General features: G+C 46.5%; 1 protein-coding gene across 7 annotated transcripts in view; it reads left to right on the forward strand.

The window, feature by feature from the left end:
- Positions 1–607: 607 nt before the first annotated feature.
- The window catches only part of PXYLP1 (2-phosphoxylose phosphatase 1), a 67,497-nt gene continuing 48,543 nt past the window's right edge, over positions 608–19,561 (forward strand). Inside the window, exon 1 of one of the 7 annotated variants that reach the window (XM_039837332.1) lies at positions 608–772. In XM_039837332.1, the coding sequence (XP_039693266.1) occupies positions 721–772 (52 nt within the window). In that variant the 5' untranslated portion in view covers positions 608–720. Of the gene's footprint in view, positions 773–1,194; positions 1,334–1,789; positions 1,914–2,539; positions 2,721–19,561 lie in introns of those variants that run through there. The other 6 variants (XM_039837327.1, XM_039837329.1, XM_039837328.1 and 3 more) reach the window with 6 other exon arrangements.

A 19,561-nucleotide genomic window follows, 5' to 3' on the forward strand; every position in this document is an offset into this window, starting at 1 on the left:
ATTGAGCCTTCAGGTGAGGAAGGCATCCTAGGTGGCTGCAGGAATGGTGAGACCACAGGGTAGATGGGGTTGGGACCTGAGAAGAGGTAGAATTTGGTGCAAGACGTGCTGATTTGAGATGGAAAGTTCTAAGCAGAAAACCAAAGAGTAGGTAGAAATATGGGTAAAATATCTGGATGTAATGTATGGATTTGGGAGCCATCGATACAGGAGTGAAATTAGAGGCCAAGTGATTAGGTCCTCCAGAAAGTGTGCCTCAAAGGTAAATAATAAATACTCATGAGTGTCTATTTTGCACAAGGCCAGCTGTGCAAGGGCACATAGGAGTCACTGTGCTCCTCGAACTGATACCAAAGACCTCTGACAACAGCAGTAGGTCAGATCATCTCCCTCAGAGAAATCATGTAGGAATCACCGCCACCAAGTGGAACCTAACATCTGAAAAAAATGACTCACAAATTCGGTCTTAAATTAACTTCAACTCTCAGATGCCTAACAGAGTTACAGGAATCTGTCAAGTGCTCCGTGGCTCTTCAGTAACTCGCTCCGAGGAAACCGCGGGGCCTGGAGGGGGCGGGGAGAGAGGATTCGCAGACTGCGAACTCCCCAGGGCCATTCCGCAGACCATCCCAAAACGCAGCGACAGCAAGGTTTCCAGTTGACATACCCAGCCGGATGTGGTCGGCGCCGGAAGAGAAGCGTGTTGTAGGGTGAAGGAGGATGAGGGGCACGGTGGCGAGAATCCTGACACTTTGGGTCCACACGGCAGCAGGTACTGGTTGGTCGCGAACCCCAAACACGCTTGCCCGTCATGGAGATCAGGGTTGCTCCGGGCCAGTCACACGGCCGAAAGGCACCCATACTAGGGCCTCGGGCCCGGGCTGGGTCTGTGTACTCCCGCCAAGGCGTGCGTCCGCTCAGTCCCTAATCCCAAGTCAGGGCGTTGTGAGGCTTGCAGCGGCCCTACGTCCATGTGGCCGCGGTCCCGGTGCCCTCAGGGTGCCCTTGACGGTAGCGTTCGCCAGCCGGGTGCTCTGAAGATTGGACCTTCTCTGGGGGCGACGTTTGGCCTCCAAGACCCAGCGTCTCCCCGCAACCCCTTGGGCGCCCTTCTCCCCGGCGGGACCGCCTCTGGGGCGGAGCTCGAGGGCGCCTGGCGCAGGGCGGGTCGAGCCCGGAGTGCGGCGAGGTCAGCAGAGGGCGCTGTGGGCTGTTGCGCCGTCCCGCGGTCGGTGCGCGCGGTCCTCGCCTCCCTCGCTCCGGGCGGAGCAGGCGGCCAACGCCGAATCCCGCGCGCAGCAGCCGAGCCGGAGCCGGGCCGGGACCATGGGCGGTGAGAGCGGCGCGCGCCAGGCCCAGGGTGGTAGTCGTTGGGGATGAGCGGCGCGGAGACCACAGGGGGGCGGCAGTCCCGGGGCCAGGGGTTGGGAGACCGTGGGGGTCCTCTGGCCGCGCCGAGGCCCGAACAACCGGGCAGTGTCTCCTGTGGGAGAGTGGTGGGGAGGCTGGGGTCGACTTCCGAACAGGGGTCGGAACCGCGCGACTAAGCTCCCTCCTTCATCTCCGCGTCCTCCCCAAACCCCAGCCCCTCGACTCCCTCCGTCTCTCCAAGCCACCCCCACCCCCGCGAGTCTCTTGTCCCAGCCCCCGCCCGCTGTCCAAGCCCCAGCGCCCTCTAATCTTGCCTGTGATTTCTCTCCCAACCCTCTCCCCTACCTCCACTGACGAACGACCAGCCCCCCACTGCCTCCTGCTTCCCCATATCCAACCCCGCGCCTCTCCTGCCTCCACGTCGTCCCCGCCCCTCCAACCCGCTCCCGCTCGGCCCCCGCACTCCTGCAACGAGATTTCAGCCCCAACTCGAGCTCCTGGGATCCCCCATCCCGGGCAGTTCCTAACCCTCTCGTCTCCAGGTAAGAAGGTGGCTGCAACTTTTTCGCGGCCTTTCTGGGAGTGGGGCTCGCTCCTCCCCGCAGCTACCTGCGCCCAGCGCCTGCGGGAGTCGCGGGGCCCAACGCTGGGGCAGCTTCGTGCGCGGGCTGACGTGCTTGGAAGCTCAGGTTAGGATATTGCGTGGTCCCGACCCTACGGCGTTGCTTTTGCTTGTGAACTTGCACATGTCGCGATCTTTTAAAGAAGCCGGCTTTGTTACACATACGACATTGCATCTGCTTAGAACAGGTTGCTTTCTTTGTGGCAGCAGTGGTCTTTCAAGTTGTACCTGTGGATGGTTAAAGGATTAGCGGTGCAGGCGGATGTGGAGCCATATTTTCCCACTGCGGCTAGGCGGTCAGCTTGTGGCAAAGGGGCTCCTTGGGGGAGTGAGGCTATTACCGCCTGGGTGGCTGGATTCTTCGTGGAAAGGCAAGGAAGCTTTGTAAGCATTCAAAAAGTAAAATCGGGAGAGATGTGGAATCAGATCAGTGCGAAGGGGAAAAAGTGAGGTGAATGGCCAAAGGGACCTCGAGAGGGCTTTTTAACTTGGGGACATTTGTTGCTCTTTGCAGAAGGCCCTCGGATGAATCCGAGTGTGGAGCAGACAGTGCCCAGCCCAGTCTTACAAATGTGACGTGACTGCAGATGGGGCTTGGCAACAACTTCTCCTCAGGGGTGTCGGTGCCCAGTTTGGACATCTGTGAGAAGAGAGTTTAACGCAGATGGTCTGACAAACCTCCTGTTCCCTGGAGAGGTGGAGATGCATGGTTACAGCCTGAAAGCCAGTGCGTGAATCTGCCCTCTCCTTTCTGGCTTTCTTTAAGTTGTGGGTTAAATTAATTGCCTATTGCAGAGAAAGGACACGTAGGCGCTCTGTCTCTATTAGGGATTAGCTCTTGGCAAGCTCACCCTCACTGATATGTGGGAGGCTACTTTTGGGTACCAAGGACAGGGTAAACCACCTGGCCTCTGGAGCATAGCACTCTTAAGTATTTGTAAAACTGCAGTTATCAGTAACTTTTTTTTTTTTATTGGCTCGAATAGTAATTAGGCTAATATTTATTCACCTTTGAATAGTGAATTAATAAGTAATTAGCCCCAGGTTACACTGGGGCTCAGAAGGCTCACTCAGAGGGCCCACAAATTCCTGTGGGCATTTCTTCAGCCCTCACCACTTTGCTTTGTGATGAGATACCCCACTGGTGGGGAAGGGGTGGAACTATCTCTGTGGCCCCAGCACCCAGCCTGGCACCCTCTAAGTGGTAGGTACTCAGTGTTTGTCTAGTTAATAAAATGGATCTCCCGCTTGAACCCAGTCTGACAGAGTCCACAATCCATGTTTTTCCATTGTGCTGCACCATTTTCAAAATGTTATCCTTAAATTCATCAAATTTAAAAATATTCCTGTACTCTCACTAGAGACAAGTTCATTTCTGTGTGTATTTGGGGCAGAGAGCTCAATTTATGGGTCAGGCTCTGACAGCTGGGTCTCTAACCTCAGTGGAGATTCTAGAATTTCCAGGAAGGAGATCAGTTCTTATCCCAGAATTGGAGTGAGAGGCTGATGGGCACTCTGGGAGCTAAGGCTGTTTGCTGAGGGGTGAATCCTCCACAGCTTAACAGGGCCCTCAGCCGTGGCCGCAGCTCCCTTCAGCATCCCTCATCCCTGCCCATGATGGAGGAAGCATTCAGAGAGACCAAGTACCACTGGCAGAGCCCACTGGCTGCTTCAGGTTGCATTATCTTTGCTCCAGTGGGCAATGCCCGCCCCAAAGAACTGCTTCCCATGCAGAGCTGGGAGCTACTCTTGCGCGCTTCTAGCAGTATATTTTGCAGCTCTGTTGAGGGAAGGGAGGCAGGTGTTTTTGGATGGTGTTTCTGTTGGAGGTAGCTGTGATCCACTGGCAGATGGAGCAAAGTCCTGTTCTTCTGCCTCTGTCAAAGGTCAGCCCTGGAGAATACAGCCAAAGGCTGAGGGGGGCGGGAGCATTTGTGCCCCCTTTTTTGTTTTTCAAGAATTTGGGAAAGCTGGAATTCAGAATGTCACTTGGATTTGGGAACCGCACTGCCCACGGGTTCACAGCTGTTATGGGCTTATCTTTCTTACCCAGACTTCTCAGTCTCCAGGTCTGGCTCTTACTCAGAATTCCTGCAGCTAGTGAAATCTATTTTCTAGAAGAGGTTTAATTAATGCCTGCTGCTTGTGAGTGAGAGGGAAAGGGTGGGAGGAAGGACGAAAGGAAGGGAGGGACTGAGACTGACTGCTGTCTGGAGGTGGGTGGCAAAGATGGGAGAATATCCAAGGTCCTAAAAATTCAGAGAGAAAAACTTTAATCCTGGCACAAGACTCTTGGTTGTTGGATTCGGACCTGTGTCCACATTCTGGTGTAGGGGCACTGAGAAAAAATGGCCCTGCAGGAACCGAAATAAGGTTCGCTGGGCTCACCGTTCTGGTTTCTAGAAGGCTTTGAAGGCCAGCTGAGAGCTGAGTTTAGCAAGGTGGGAGAGCACTGAGCCATTTTAAGTTTTTGAATGAGGGTCGAGCTTTGGAAATGGTGTCTTGAGCAATCTTGGTCTGGGGGAGCCACCTCTCACTTGAGACGCTGACAGGAGAGTCCAGGGGAGTGGCAAAGGGAGAAGCAGCTAGGAGGGTCTGTGTACCTGCACTTGGCGAAGAAAAGGTACCAGCTGCTCTCTAGGAGGGTGGTGGGCATTTTACAGAAGCAGCCTCCCAGGGCACCTTCTTGAACTTCCTGGACAGCCTTGCAGATGGATTAGGGCCTGCAGAAACCCCTCAAACTGGAGATTCTGCAAGGCAACCATGAAGAGGCACCTGTGAACCAGGAACGAATTGCAGGGTCTGCTCGGAGTTCAAAAGGCAGGAAGGCCAGGGTGACCTAACTGAGCCACAGACTCTGGCCTGCTAGAATCTACCCCCAGAACCAGGAGGCTGCTCTGAATGCTTGGCTTTGCTTGGGGAAGCCACTGCCTTTTGGAAAGGAACAGGCCAGTCAGCTTCCTTCCAGAGCTTGAAGGAAGTTAATGATTAAAAAGGCACTGAGTAAAGAACTTGGAGGAGCCTTATGGGGTAGTTCTTGCAGACAGGAGGCCACCTTAACCTGTATCCTCTTGGCTGGGTCATCCATGCAATCCCTCTGTCTCTCCCTCTCTCCCTTCCTCTCCTCCCCCGGCCCCATCCATCTGTACTAAACACATCGGTGCAGCCACCTCTGTGCTGCTACTCTGGGGTAGGGGGGAGTTTGTGTAACTCAAAAATCTTATGGTAGCAACTGTAGGAACTTGAAAATTCTGTTTGTTTGCACATTTTCGCAGCTTATGCATTTCATGTTTCTGTAATACTAAGCATCCCTGTATCATGTGCTTACCACTCTGTGCCTCTGTGTATAACTGACTTCCTTAGAGAGAGCTATAATCAATAGTATAGAAACCAGAGCTTTAAAAAACAGACTAAGTTGAGAATTACTGCACCTAGTTTTGGTACTCCCCTCCTCTCCACTCTTGTGTGTGGTTAGAAATACCAAATTTACAAATAGTGTGAATACTATTTGTCCTCCCCCTCAATTATATGTAGACACGTGTCTTTCCAGCCAAAAAAAACCACAGCTGACTTTCCTAGACCTACGTCATTCTTGGATCCAACCCCAACTTCAGGCCTTCAGAGCTACAGCAGTATCATTTTGAGCTTTTTAATTATAAAATAAAATGAAGTTCTTGCTTGCCGGTTTTGTTATCAGCTAATATAGGAGAATCTGAAGTTGGAATAAAACCTTTACTGCCTTGTTAACTTTATGCTTCTGAAGTGAACAAAGCAGTTGGATTAAGGTGTAAAGAAAAGTTACTGAAGTTATAGTAGGAATGTCTGGAAGCTCAGAAATCATAATGGAGAGACACAGTCTTACAGAAATAAATTATTAAGCTTTAAACATTGTTGCTAAAACATGGAGAGATAAATAAATAGAAACTTCATAGAAGTATAGGAAGGTATAGAATTGACCAGTATAGATTGATAGAAATTTATAGAAATTTTGACTCTTTATTCTGAAATATACTAATTGTTATCATCATACATTATGTTTATACAGTACCTTGTCAGATAAATAGGCAACTATATCGTTAATCTTGTTCAGCCCTTTCGGCAATTCTGGGATCTTCTTAGAGATGGGGAAAGAGGACCACAGAGGGTTTAAAAGGCTTCCTCTACAATTCAGATATCTTGAGCAGAAAATACTATGTAAAAGATATTCCTTCCACAGTTGCCTGATAACCAAATGTGGTTACATAATTATTTGAAAAGGATAGGTGGTCTTCTGCTTAGGCATTGATTTTCATTAAAAGCCCAACAAACAGAAATAGTGTATACTTAGCAATGTTTGTGGATGTCAGAGGTTCTCTGTTGATGACTACCTCATACTAGAGTACCGAGTTTGGTTGTGTATTCAGCATAGTGCAGTGGTTACGAGTGTAGACTCTAAAGCAGACTGGCTTTGAATCCTGGGTCTACCATTACTAGTTTTGTGTCGTTGGGCAAGTTACTTAACCTCTCTGTGCCTCGGTTTTCTCATTTGTAAAATTGGGATGATAATAATTATACCTACTCGTGATATTGTTGTGAAGCCGAAATGAGATCATACAGGACAGGGACTTAGAGCAGTGCCTTGCACGTGGTACCTGCTTTAAAAATGTTAGCTATTATTACTATTTATTCATTCCTTAAAGATACATTTTTGGTGCCAACCAACTGCACTGAGATGATGATTATAGGAGAATGGATAAGACGCACACAGTCTCTGTCTTCATGGAACAGAGGACATTATACTCAAGTTTATAGCAAAGGACATGAACGGTAGTGCAGACATTTCTCAGGTACTCACCTGGCTCTTGGCCACCTGTCATGGCCATGAGAGGCTAGGGCATGGCCTGTTAAAGGGGAATGACGATCTTTAGCTGGTACACACTGGTATGGTGTGGCCTAGTCAGCTGTTTAAAACAGATACTCATTTGATTGGGCTCTGTCTGTCACGTGCTGGTTGTTAATGTTTTAACCATCTCTCTAGGCCTGAGGGTGTTAGTGGGAAGTGTGATAAGAGACCATAAGCTCAATATTTACTCACTGCTCTGCCAGCACTGTTCTTGGTCCTGGTCGACAGTTTACTGCTCCAGCCACTGTTTTGGACTGGCTCTTCAGCCCCAGAAGCCCATGAGACCATCAGAGACCCAGTTCTCTGAGTGAGGAATGGCATAGCTGCTCCTGAGGGTGGGTAGGGGACCCGAGGCAAAAGCCCAGACTACCATATTTCCTGTATCTGCCAAAGCCGGAACCTCCTTGATTTGAAGGTCTCTCGGAAACTGTGTTGATAGGCTTGAATTTAATAACTGGTCCCAGAAAGGGAGGGCCTTCCTCCTCAGACCTCACCCTCATTTGCTCTGTGTGTCCTATAAGAAACTCCCTCTCGGCAGCCTGCCCAACTAGCCCCTGCCATCACTGCGCTGATGCAGGGCCTCCAGTGATGGGCTGAGGACAAGAGAGCCCTCCTGTGATAGCTGCCTCAGAAACCTGAGCACTTCTCTTCCTTGTGAATGATTGGCACACCCTCTGCTCTGCACTGGAGTACTTCATACTAATAAGTCAGCAGCCAGACTGGAAACCTGATAATCCGTTCTCCCAATGAGGAGCCTGCTTATTTTCATTCATTTTTAAACTTCTGGAATTTGAAGTCAGTGAGGCTTTGTCTTTTTTTTTTTTTAATATTTGCCCCACACTTGGAAAATAAAGAAATGGCAAATAATGTCATTCATTTTTTTTTTTTTTACCTAGTTGTTGTAAGTATGGGGTCATTGAATTAAAAGGAGGAAAACCTTTTCTCTGCTTTCCAAATGGTTCCCGCTGGTGCTCTGACTTCTCTGGTCATGGTTGCCTCGTGATTTCCCAGATGCGTCATCTCTTGTCGCCAGTTTGTCTCCATCACAGTTCCTAATGGAAACCCAGACCTGCAGAATCAAAGCTTGGGCATTTATGGTCAAAGGTCATGGCATAGATCATTGTTTCTGTTTTGTCTTGTTTTGTTTGTGGGGTTTTTTTTTTTTTTTGCTGTCTTCAAGGTGAAAAATTACTGTGTCTTTGAGAAAGAAATTATATTTTAGGCAGTGGCTGACATCAGCAGGCAAGAAGATCTAAGCAAGGCCGCCTCATCCTCAGTTCACATAATTTCCAGCATTTCTAAGTTAACCACAGATGATTTTTAATTTTCTCCTCTTGTGCATCTTGTGCGAGTGACTGTTGATTGTCTTGAAACAGCTGCATTAATTGATGGTGTTGAACAACTCAACGTACAGTAAGTAATTGCAGTTTGCTTGGCTGAGCACAGCACATTCTTTTTACTTGCTTTTTAGCTTGAAGAGTATTTGCTCTGTGCGCAGAATGCCAGAAAGGGAGTTGAGAACTCCTTGCCTCTGCCTGCCTACCACCCAATGCTCACACTCCCCTGGGGCATCATGTGTCATCAGAGCATCCAGTCCCCACTGCATTAGGTTTGTCCACTCATGGGCCTGTCTCCCCAGCTTGACTGGGAGCTCCTGGAGGGTAGGGGCCACACTCTGTTCATCTCTAAATTTTCAGCCCTGAACACAAGGACAGGCATGAAATGGGCCTTAATGAAAGTTGGGTGAATGAATGAATGAGTGGTTGCAAAGCAGTTAGGATTATGTTTGGTTTCAAGTAACGGTGAGCCCTATCTTAGTGGCTTAAGCAAATAATGGTTTATTTTTCTCACGCAGCGAGATGTCTGAAGGTAGGCGGTTGCTGGCATTGGTTTCAACAGCTGATGTCTGTCTGGACTGACACTTCTGTTATTTTCTTGGCCTTTCCTTCAAGATGGCAAAAGGGCTACTGCAGGAAGGAGCTGCCAGCCACAATGGTACCTTTTATCAGGAAAACAGACATTTTCCTCAAATCACCAAGCAGACTTTCCCTGATATTTCATGGCTGGAAGTGTGTCACATGATCACTCCCAGTTAAAAGAGCCATGTGAGTATTTAGCAGGGCACATTTCTGCATAGAATAGTTAGGTGGGCTCACTGCTGAAAAACAAAACAAAACAAATATATTTAATAGCTGAAATATGATAGATACTCATACAAAGTCCAAAACGGCTGTTTCTTATCAGTGGAGGTACTCTCCTCCAGTAGGTGATTCAGGGACCCAGGCTTTTAAGGCTACCATGCTTATTTGCATCAGTCAGCACAAGAGGTAGGAGCATGGAGGACGGTGTGGGGGAAGATTTTATGGATTAGGCTTGGAAGTGGTGAATTACATCCACTGACATTCCACTGGCCAGGCTCAGTCACATGGTCACACCTCCAGCAAGGGAGGCTAGGAAAGGTGATCCAACCCTATGCCTAAGAGGAAGAGGATATGGGTTTCATGATTAGATGACAACCTCTGCCACATTGTCCTCCCCTCCCCAAAATCATGATTCTCTTAGCCAGGAAGAAAGAATGAATATGGAGGGGCAACTGGTGGTATCTGTCTTAGAAGGAAATACTATGCTAAGAAAGCTTCAGCCAGAAATAGTCTTTATTCCAAGATCATTTGTCTTCAGTCCCTGCTTCTGTTCCCACCTTTGGGTCAGCGAGACAGTGGAAGGTCCTCATTATGCCTGCTTCTTGATCCAGGGCATGTTCTTAATCTTAGTGAGAATGAGTCCTGAGTGATCCCCCTCAGCAGTTAGAGGTTACCACAGAAGAAATGGCCTTCAGCTCTGCATGGCCAGAGGAACCTATGAGAGCTCTGAGCCTGTGAGAGCACCTTACCTATGAGCCTTTCAAGTGCCCCTACTTACTCAGCCTTCCAGAGTTTCTCTTCCTCTTCAGCCCCAACCCAGCCCACATCCAGAGGGGAAGAGAGGAGAAGGTACAGCAAAGAGTAACCTCTGCTTCCCACCTGAATTCATTGAGAAATGTTTCTGCAACCACTTTCTACTATATTTTCTCAGTAAATATTGATGAATGATCCATTCATTGATACATTGGGTTTTAGCGCTTTGTTCTTGTTCAGTTTGTTTTAGGTGACAACCTTCTTGTTCCTTTCCTTCCTCCCTTCTTTCCCACGCGCACCTACCGAGTACCTGTTGCTTATACAGTTCTGTGTCCACCCAGCCCTGGGGGAGGCAGGCAAGGAAACTGGGGCAAGCCTGTGATGTTGACGACTATTGTGGGAGGGCTGTGGTTGCCCAATGTTGCGGGGGGGGGCTCACCCAGCCTTGGGTGAGGTGGCATTTGAGTTGGATTTAAGAATGAACGGACTTAACCAGATCAAGAAGGCATCTGGGGTAAGAGAGCGAAATGGGCACAGACACTGAGTTAGGTAAAGGGGCCTGCAGGGTTCCAGGGGGCGCTGCGAGTGGGTCGGTGTCCTGAAATCAGCCTGGATCGCTGTGCTCATTCACTCATTTAACACAGTGAACAAGGCAGATAAGGTTCCAGCCACAAGGGAGCTCAGAGTCTGGGGCTATAAGAGGAGAGGAGACTGCAGAGGATTTGGGCCCAAATTTGAGGAGGGCTTGGCCACGGTCACAGACTGCGCTTTGAAGGGTTTGCTGTTGGAGGCCACACAGGAAATAGGCCCCACTGCTTGTGCCATCACCACCACTCTTGCCCCATCCCTCTGTCTCCGATTCTCAGCTGGTTCTTTGCCCAGGCATTACTCAGGCTGTGAAAGTCGAGGCTGGCATCAGAACACCAGCACGAGGAACGCTGAAACTGCCATCACATATCAAGATATGTGCCAGCAAGATTTTTGTTGGAGCACTTTCTTGGAGCCCCAAGGATGAGCTTTAAAGTTGGCTCACAATTTATTTTTCTCTTTTCAACTCATACCCATAGTTCTGACCATAAAGCTCAGAATATGTCCTGGTTATGCCTATTACCCACCCTGCGAGCACATTGAAATCAACATTTAATGCTGAAATCTACCAGGTGAGGGCTTGCCTTGCCATGAGCTGGCCTGATTGGAGGGGTCTGGTCATCTCTTTGGGGCACACTAGGCGCTGCAATGCAGTCGATCAGGGGTTTACCTCAGGCAAGGACTACTGTCCACACTGCCTGAGGAAGGGACCTGCGCTCACCAGACCGCAGAGTCTTGCTCCTCCTCTCCCCAAGGAAATGAGGGCTGAGGCTGGGTATTGAAGAGCCGTCAGCTGCCTTTATTGTGATGAATGGCCACAAGGGTGATTTCCTTCACTTTTCCTTCCCAGCCCTGTTTATTAGGGTAGAATGGGGGAGGGGGATGCAGAGAGAGGAACCTTCATGCTAGTCTAAGGCCAGTGCTGATTGCAGGGCACTTTGTTTCCAGGTAGGGAAATCTCAACCATAGATGGAAACTCAGACCAGCCTTGTGGTGTTTACTGGGTGCTTTCTTCGTGTAAGGGCTGTAGAGAATGTGCATAATAATTAAATGAGGGGGAGGAATGTAACTACCTGTGATATTGTGATTTATGGTAAGAAATATATATTTGTTCTTGGTCCCTATTTCTGGCATGGAGCTCCTAAAAAAAAAAAACCCTTGGAATTTTCTGTGATAAGAACAATAATGGTGTCTTTTGCTATATTAATGAGGTGACTTTAGGATAAAGTACCCAAGTAACCTAAGGATGGGGACTGATTGGAACTTTCAGTCCCACCCCCAGACCTCCTGGGAGGAAAGAGGGGCAGGGGGCTTGAGTTCAATCACCAATGGCCAATAATTTAATCAATCATTCCTATGTAATGAAACCTCCATAAAAACCCAAAAGGATGAGTTTTAGGGAGCTTCCAGGTTGGTGAACATGTGGAAGTTTGGAGAGAGTGGTGGCCTTGGAGCATGAAAGCTATGCAACCTTTCCCATATACCTTGCCCTATGCATCTCTTCCATCTGGCTGTTCCTGAGTTATAACCTTTTATAATAAATCAGAAATCTAGTGAGTAAAATGTTGCTGAGTTCTGTGAGCCACTCTAGTAAATTAATCGAACCCAAAGAGGGGATTGTTGAAACCTCTAATCTATAGTCAGTTGGTCAGAAGTACAGGGGACAACCTGGGTTTGTGATTAGCATCTGAAGTGGTGAGGCAGTAGTCTTGTGGGACTCAGCCCTTCACATGTAAGATCTCCAGTTAGATAGTGTCAGAATTAAGTTGAATGGTAGGACACCCAGCGGAATTGCTTGGGTGTCAGAGAATTGCTTGAGGGGTGTGTGTGTTGGGGGTGGTGGGGTGGGGGAGGAATAAAAACCACACATGTTGGAATTAGGTGCAAAATCGGTGCTACCCTAAGTAGCCTTTCCAGTCAGTATCTCATCTAATCCCTTCCACAACCCCACGAAGTAGGTAATTTCATACTCCAATAGAATATAATTATGGTCCATGAAGGTTAGAATTTTGAAATGATTTGGTTACTACTGATCCCCAGTTTCTGTGATTGTACTTGGCATATAGCAGATGTTCAGTAAATATTTCTCGTGTGAATAACTAAATCACCATTTATTGATGGGAATACTGCAGCTCAAAGAGATTAAGTAACTTGTCTGAGGTGCCACAGCTGGTGAGTGGTAGAGTAAAAGGCCTGGATCTCAGTCTCATGGGGATACCATGCACTGTGACTTGGGATCCCCAACCCCGTTGCCCTTGGAATGTGGGTTACTTCTAGGACAGCACTGTAGGAAGGCCCACAGCCTGCCACTCTGACCAAATGTAGCACAACCTTGGCTAAACCTGTCAGTTGTGTAACCATGAACTGCAAGCAAGCCCTCCTATGTCAAAACCCAGAAGCTTGTCTGTCTGCTTGCTGCCACTGCCTGGCTATAACTCGCGGGGAGGATGAATGTGCAAGAGTGTATCCTTCAGCAGCTCAGACAGTGATGTCTAAAAGGCACCTTTATCCTGTCATACTTGTGGTAAGGAACCTTTGGTGCCGCTCTACTCCTTCAGGGAACCTGGTCTGGCCCCAGCCATTCTCCACCCTGATCACTGATGAGTCGCTGCATAAAGCCAGCTGTCAACAGTCCAGGGAGGGTGGGCTTCTGCCAGGGCTTTGTAACTCTGTACACCTCCTGGAAGAGCCTTAAAAAAAAAAAAATGCCTGAGGCTCTCTCTGAGAGATGCTGCACAAAGAGCCCCACCCCTGTCTCTTGCAGCCTCAATCTGACTAAACAGCGCATTTCCTAATGGTGTTCCTGGAATCTGGGGTTTTCCCAGTAAACTCTGCTTTTATTTCTTACACAGAAGTTTCCGTGTTGCATTGAGTTTTGAAAGGAGGTACTCTTTCGAAACCATTGATCTCTATAATTTACTATGTACCTGCCTGGAAACTTCTTACTTAACTACATTTCTTCAGATTTATTTAAATAAGTTGTACAGCTTGCTTTTTTTTTTTTTTTTTTTCTGATTGTAAAAATAATACATGTTTGTTTAATAAAATTTGGAAAATGCGGAAAACTATAAACAAGAAGTCGTCTAGGATCTCACTACCAGCTTAAAGAGTGGTAAGCCAGCCTTACATCTTATAATTTGTTTTAAAGAATATTAAAATTACTTGTAATCCCAACCATAACCACACGTAACATTAAGGATATATTTTCTCTTGCCAATGGTTTTCTTTTTTAACTCATCTTAAAAAATAGCAGTAGGTTCAAAATTCTAAAGAGTATACTCTCACCTGTCTAATTTTGTCACATATCTTCTTTGTAACATAGTCGAGCTCAAACTGTACATGCTGTATTATAGCTTGCTTTTTTGACTTAGCAGTAGAACATTTTCTTCTGTAATTACGAATCTTTTTTTTGTTGTTATTTGTACACAACATGTAAAAACAAAGCATTAAGTACATGAGTAAAATATTGAAAAGTCCACAATAGAGACAACCACTGTTAATTGGAGGGGTGTCTCCTTCCAGACCTTGTTCTGTAAGTTTCTGTGTTTCCTTAAAATTTTCACGTGCATATAATGATGTACAAATGTATGTCTTTACCTACATGAGTTTATACTGTATTCTGCTGCTGCTTGCACACTCTCTCCCTCACTCTCCTGCATTTTTAACTTGGCAGTAGCTTCTGAAGGTTTGTCCACGTGCACGCCAGAGTCCACCTCTTTCTTTTTAAAGACAGAATCATGTTCCACTATATGGACAAACTAATTTTCCAACCATTTCCCTATGGATGAACGTTTCAGTTGTTTTCACATTTTTATCATTCCTATTTCTGCTTTGTACACATGCATATGCAGTTTTTGAGATTACCCAGAATGTGAATTCTTGTGTCTATCGTTTTAACGAGACCACCAGTTCTTCACAAATTCTGTTCCAGTTAACCCTGAGAGGGAGCAGAGTTTGCCAGCTCAAAACATACCTTTTTTGGGATATCAATTATTTTAAGCTGGTTACTTTTAAGAAACTATTGGGGTTCAGAATGAGTGTCCCCAGAATATGCCACCCTAGCATGCAAATTATTTCCAGCTGAAGACAAAGTCCAACAAACTCAAGAAGAGCTTTTTACTTACCCTTTACCTGCCTAAAGAAATTCAAATCGAAAAACCTGCTTAAAGGAAGGGAACTGTCATCTTAGCATAATGTGAATAAAGTGTGGCCAGCAGAGGGGAACCTAGCAAAGTCTGTCTTATTAGAGTCTCCTCTGTGTCCCTTTGTTTCTAGATGGCCCAGCAAGAACTCGGTGTTACAGGTAGATGAGAAAGAGCAAACATCTGGTTTGCTCTTTCTCATCTACCTGTAATTGTACACCTCCCCTGTGAAGTCCATGCCACTACATGCCCGATTTGTCCTGGGGTCCCACATTCTTCTGGAACCCATGCATGTACATATATAATTAAATTTGGTTCTTTTCTCCTGTTAATCTGTCTCATGTCAATTTGATTATTAGACCAGCCAGAAGGACTATGAGCAAAAAGAGGGGCGCTTTCTCCTCCCCCGACAACCCTCTCGCCAACACTTTGTGAAAGAATTCATTCTCATTGAGACTAACATTCACTAGAGATGATCTTTTTATTTTTTGCCAATCTGAAGGGTGAGAAATGCCTTGTCGTTTTTAAATTTGTATATATCTTTCCATCCTAGTTTTCCAAGCACATAACATAGATACATTCTTAAAAATTTAGAATCATGTAGTGCATGGTTCTGTATCTTTTTTTTTCTTTATTTACATTAAGTCACATTAGAATTTTCACATTTTCTTTTTTCTGGTCATCGCACTGTTCAGGAGTGCCGTCTTACTGCAATCGCCTGGCGTGTTCTTTTATCTTAGTTTATGTGTGTCCTAATCTCCAAAGACCCTGGGAATGACAAGTAATAGAAAGAAAAGCAGAAGGAGCACCATCTGCAGCGAATTGGCACAAGGTCTGTTCAGTAGACGGGAGTCAAATTAAAACCTGCATTAGATGTTTGCTCAGGGGCTCATCCCTTAGGGATTTAGCGGGGAGGTGCCTAAAATATTCACCATGAGCTCTTTGTTACACGCAGACACTGAATACTTTATGTTAAACAAAGAAGCTTCACTTTTTTCACATGCTTCATTATGAAAAGTGCATGGCTTTGTTTGTCGTTGTTTGGTTGGAGGGATTATGATGCTTTTAGAGCATTTAACATGAGTGAAAACATCCAGGAGGCAATGCGGTGTGTTAAAAATAGCCTTGAACTGGCAAGTCAGAAGAGGTGGCTTCGAATTCTCGGTCTTCCCCCTACTGCTATGTAAACCTGAAGAAGATACTCAACCTCTTGGGTTCTCTGGGTCTGTGTGGTGAGGATAATAGCTCAATATTAATGAGAACTCTAAAATTAGCACCTTCTAATAGTGGGATTGGCTGTTATCGTATCATATAAAATAAACATTTGGTCATTGTCCCCAGTTCCTGGCACACAGCTCCAGACACCTTTGGAATCGCCATAGTGCTGAGAGTGTCCTTTATATGCTATTGAGATGACTGGTGGCTGGAGGCCCCTAAACAGCTTTAGGATGAGGATTGATTGCCAGAAAGACCAGGATGAGAGTTGGTTGCATGATTAAATGGTTGGGACGTGTAGCCCCAGTCCCTGATCTCCAGGGAGGGGAGAGGGTCTGGAGGTTGAGTTCAGTTGCCAGTGGCCAATGATTTAATCAGTCATACCTACATGATGAAACCTCTATAAAAAATTCTAAATGGGGATTTAGAGAGCTTTCAGGTCTGTGAATACAATGAGGTGCCAGGAGGGAGGCTCAGAGAGCATGCAAGCCCTGCCTTCATCCCATACCTTGTCCTATGCATTTCTTTCATTTGGCTGTTTCTGAGTTGTATCCTTTATAATAAATCTACAGTAATAGTAAGTTACATGCTTTCCGGAGTTTTGTAAGCTCTTCTAGCAAATTATCAAACCTGAAAGGGGTGAGGGTTGTGGAAACCCCCTCCTCCCAACTTTGTAGCCAAGTGGACACAGAAGTGGGTAACCTGAGGACCTAATACTTGCAACTGGCATCTGAAGTGGAGACGGTCTTTGAGACCGAGCACATAAACCTGTGTAATCTGATCCTAACTTGGGGTCATCACTGTAGGAACCAGTGAATTGAATTGTAGGACACGCAGCTGGTGTCCAGTTGGAAAATTGCTTGGTATAAGGAAAGGTTTTTCTGCCTGAACCCACACATTTGATGTCAGAATTGTGAGTGAAAACAGCCAAACTGTTTGTCGCCAGTCTCCAGAAATGTTCTGACATAGTCAGCCAGCTCTGTGCCAGGCTTTGTCCAGCACTGGAGACAATATTTGTGAACAGACTGACGACATCCTGCTGTACGGTGGCTTATTATTAATGGCAGGAGATGGCCAGCCAGCCAGGAATTTCATTGTGATTATTTAATTGTGTAGCGATAGTCCTGGGAAGTGTCATGAAGGAGAAATACTTGAGAGTGTCAGGCAGGATGCCAGTCTAGATGGGAGTTCAAGGGCAGCTTCCCTGAGAAAGTGGTCTTTGAGCCGAGATCCCAGGGCTGATCAAGAGACAGAAAGGAGAGAAAGATGGAAGGACAGGAGAGGCCGCATGTGGGCTGGAGGCAGGCAGAGAAGATGGGTTGCCAGTGGCTGTAGTGAGCCTCTCCGCCGTTCATTCATCCATCTATTCATTCAATCATCCAAAAAATATTGATTGAGCACCTGCTCTAGGCCAGGCACTGTTCTTGGCACTGGAGATACAAGAGTAGGGAGCAAGACTGACAAAGTTCCTAGTGTCATGGAGCTCACTATTGCTGCGTGACAGATCATCCCCAAACTTGGTGGTATGGGGGCTAAAAAATAATTACTGCTTTTCCTCCCACCTTCTAAGTTTTTCTAGCTGGGCTATAGTAATCAAATTAATGGAGACAGATTAACAGGAAAAAATAAAATTTTAATACATGCACATGGAGAATTCACATAAGCATGAAAATTCAAAAGACAGTGAGGTAGCATTGGGTATATATTGACATTTTTGGACAAAAGAGAAAGGGGAGGGTATTTGATTTCAGAAGTGAGAACAAGTGATTTACAGGTAGTTAGGAACAACGGAGCACACATGGCAGGATAATTTTTGCTAGGCAACTCAGAAGCAACTGGACACAGAGGGTATCTAGCTAACAGGCCCCTGCCTGAAGCCCTCTTATTAACCATGCTTAATTCAAATTAGGCTAAGGCAACATCTTAAGATTCGCTTCCTGAAGCAGGTTTTTCTGCCTGAACGTCTTAGCAGGAAAGGAGCGGGGAGGGACAAAGGTTCTTTCTGAGTCTTGTGTCTTAATAAACAGCTTAAAATCAGTATCCCAAAAAGGCAACTTTAGGGTGGCAAAACTGTGGTTCCCTTCAGTGGCTTAAAACAGCCACCATTTTACTGTTGTCTTCATGGTCTGAAAGTGGACTGGACCCAACTGGCTTTTCTCGCTCAGGTCTCTCACAGGCAGCAGCTGGTCTGGAATTGTCCAAATGTCCCCTCACTCACATGTCTGATACCCAGGCTGGGAAGATTCAAACAGTTGGTGCTGCTTGGGTATCCCTGTCTCTCTGTGGCCTCTGACGTAGTCTCTCCAGCAAAGTGGCTTTCAGGCTCCAAAGCAAGTGGCCCAAGAGAGAATGAGCCAGGTAGAATCTGCATGGACTTTTCTGACTGGCCTTGGAGGTCACACAGCATCATTTCTATCCTATTCTACTCATCAAGATAGTCTCTAAGCCTGCTCAGGGGAGCTAGAAACCCCTCTTAACGGGAGACATAACAATGTGTGAACGTGCTTTAAAACCACCACACTCTGCTCTCCAGAGCATCTCAGCCTTGGCTTCAAACCTACCTACCTGCCTCACCACCAGAGTCCTCCCAAGAAGGCTGTGTATGGCCTTGTGTCCTGGCTCCAGCCTGCCCCTTGGGGTCCTACCCACCTCCCTGCCCTCAAGCAGCTTCAGAGAGGCTTAGTTCTTCATCGGTTTCTTTCTTTTAGGAGGTTCATGCCTCTTGTGGACTGGCACCCCAGGCACCTACCTACCCATCTGACCCCCTCCTAATTGGGTTGGCAGAGGCATGGACACAGGCCCTGAGTCCCCAGGGAGCAAGGCTTTTTGTGGGTGTGAGAGGTGGCCAGATGGCTGAAGGGCTATAGTGTGGGAGCTTGAGGTAAGATTGGACTGACAGTGGGGCCTCGTAGGCCATGGGCAGGGTTTGATCGTCATCCTAAGAACATTATAGGAAACTAATAAAGGGCCAGAGTTCTGATGAGCACCTGCAGGGAAGATTATTAGACGAGAGTCCTATAAGCTCACTTTTATGTGGACTCTAAACAAACAAAGCTGAATTCATAGGTACAGCGAACAGATTAGTGGCTGCCAGAGGCAGGGGGTGAGGATGGGTGAAATGGGTGAAGGGAGTCAAAACATACTGACTTCCGCTTATAAAATAATTAAGTCATGGGGATGTGGTGTACGACATGGTGACTATGATTAATAATACTGTATTATATATTTGAAAGTTGCTGAGATCTTCATTTCTCATCACAAGAAAAACAAATTTTTTAACTGTATGGTGACAGATGTTAACTTAGGCTTGTGGTCATTATGTGACATACAAATATCAGATCATTTATGTCGTGCATCTGGAACAAATATGTTATATGTCAGTTATAACTCTGGGGAAAACACAGTTCTTGGAAGAATAAGATTTTGCATTACACTTTTAAATTAATCTGTTAGAATGGTTTCTTTTTCCTGCAAAAGAAGACTTTCCGGTATGTTCACCTTGAGAAGTAACAGAATGCTTCATCCTGATCGAATCAGTTATAACAGGTTCAGTGATATGTCAGTCTGTAGTCATCGCAAGTTGGAGGGCAGAGCCAATCTTCAGTAACCGACAGAGTTCACAACACAGAATAAATCTACGACTACTGCTGTGACATTCCTATCACTGACCTCCTGTAACACCCAACTAATAATGCAACAGACCTTGGAAGATGACTATTACAACAAACCTCTAAATATTACAGGATAGCTCTTTCTCTGCCCTATGTAGTAGACATATTCAGAAATGCAATTTAGAAATTCACATTTTATGATGATAATGCATAATAAGTATTTGCTCATTTAGCTT

Source organism: Pteropus medius, unplaced genomic scaffold, assembly GCF_902729225.1.
Source record: "Pteropus medius unplaced genomic scaffold, Ma_sr-lr_union100, whole genome shotgun sequence".
Taxonomy (NCBI): Eukaryota; Metazoa; Chordata; class Mammalia; order Chiroptera; family Pteropodidae; genus Pteropus; species Pteropus medius.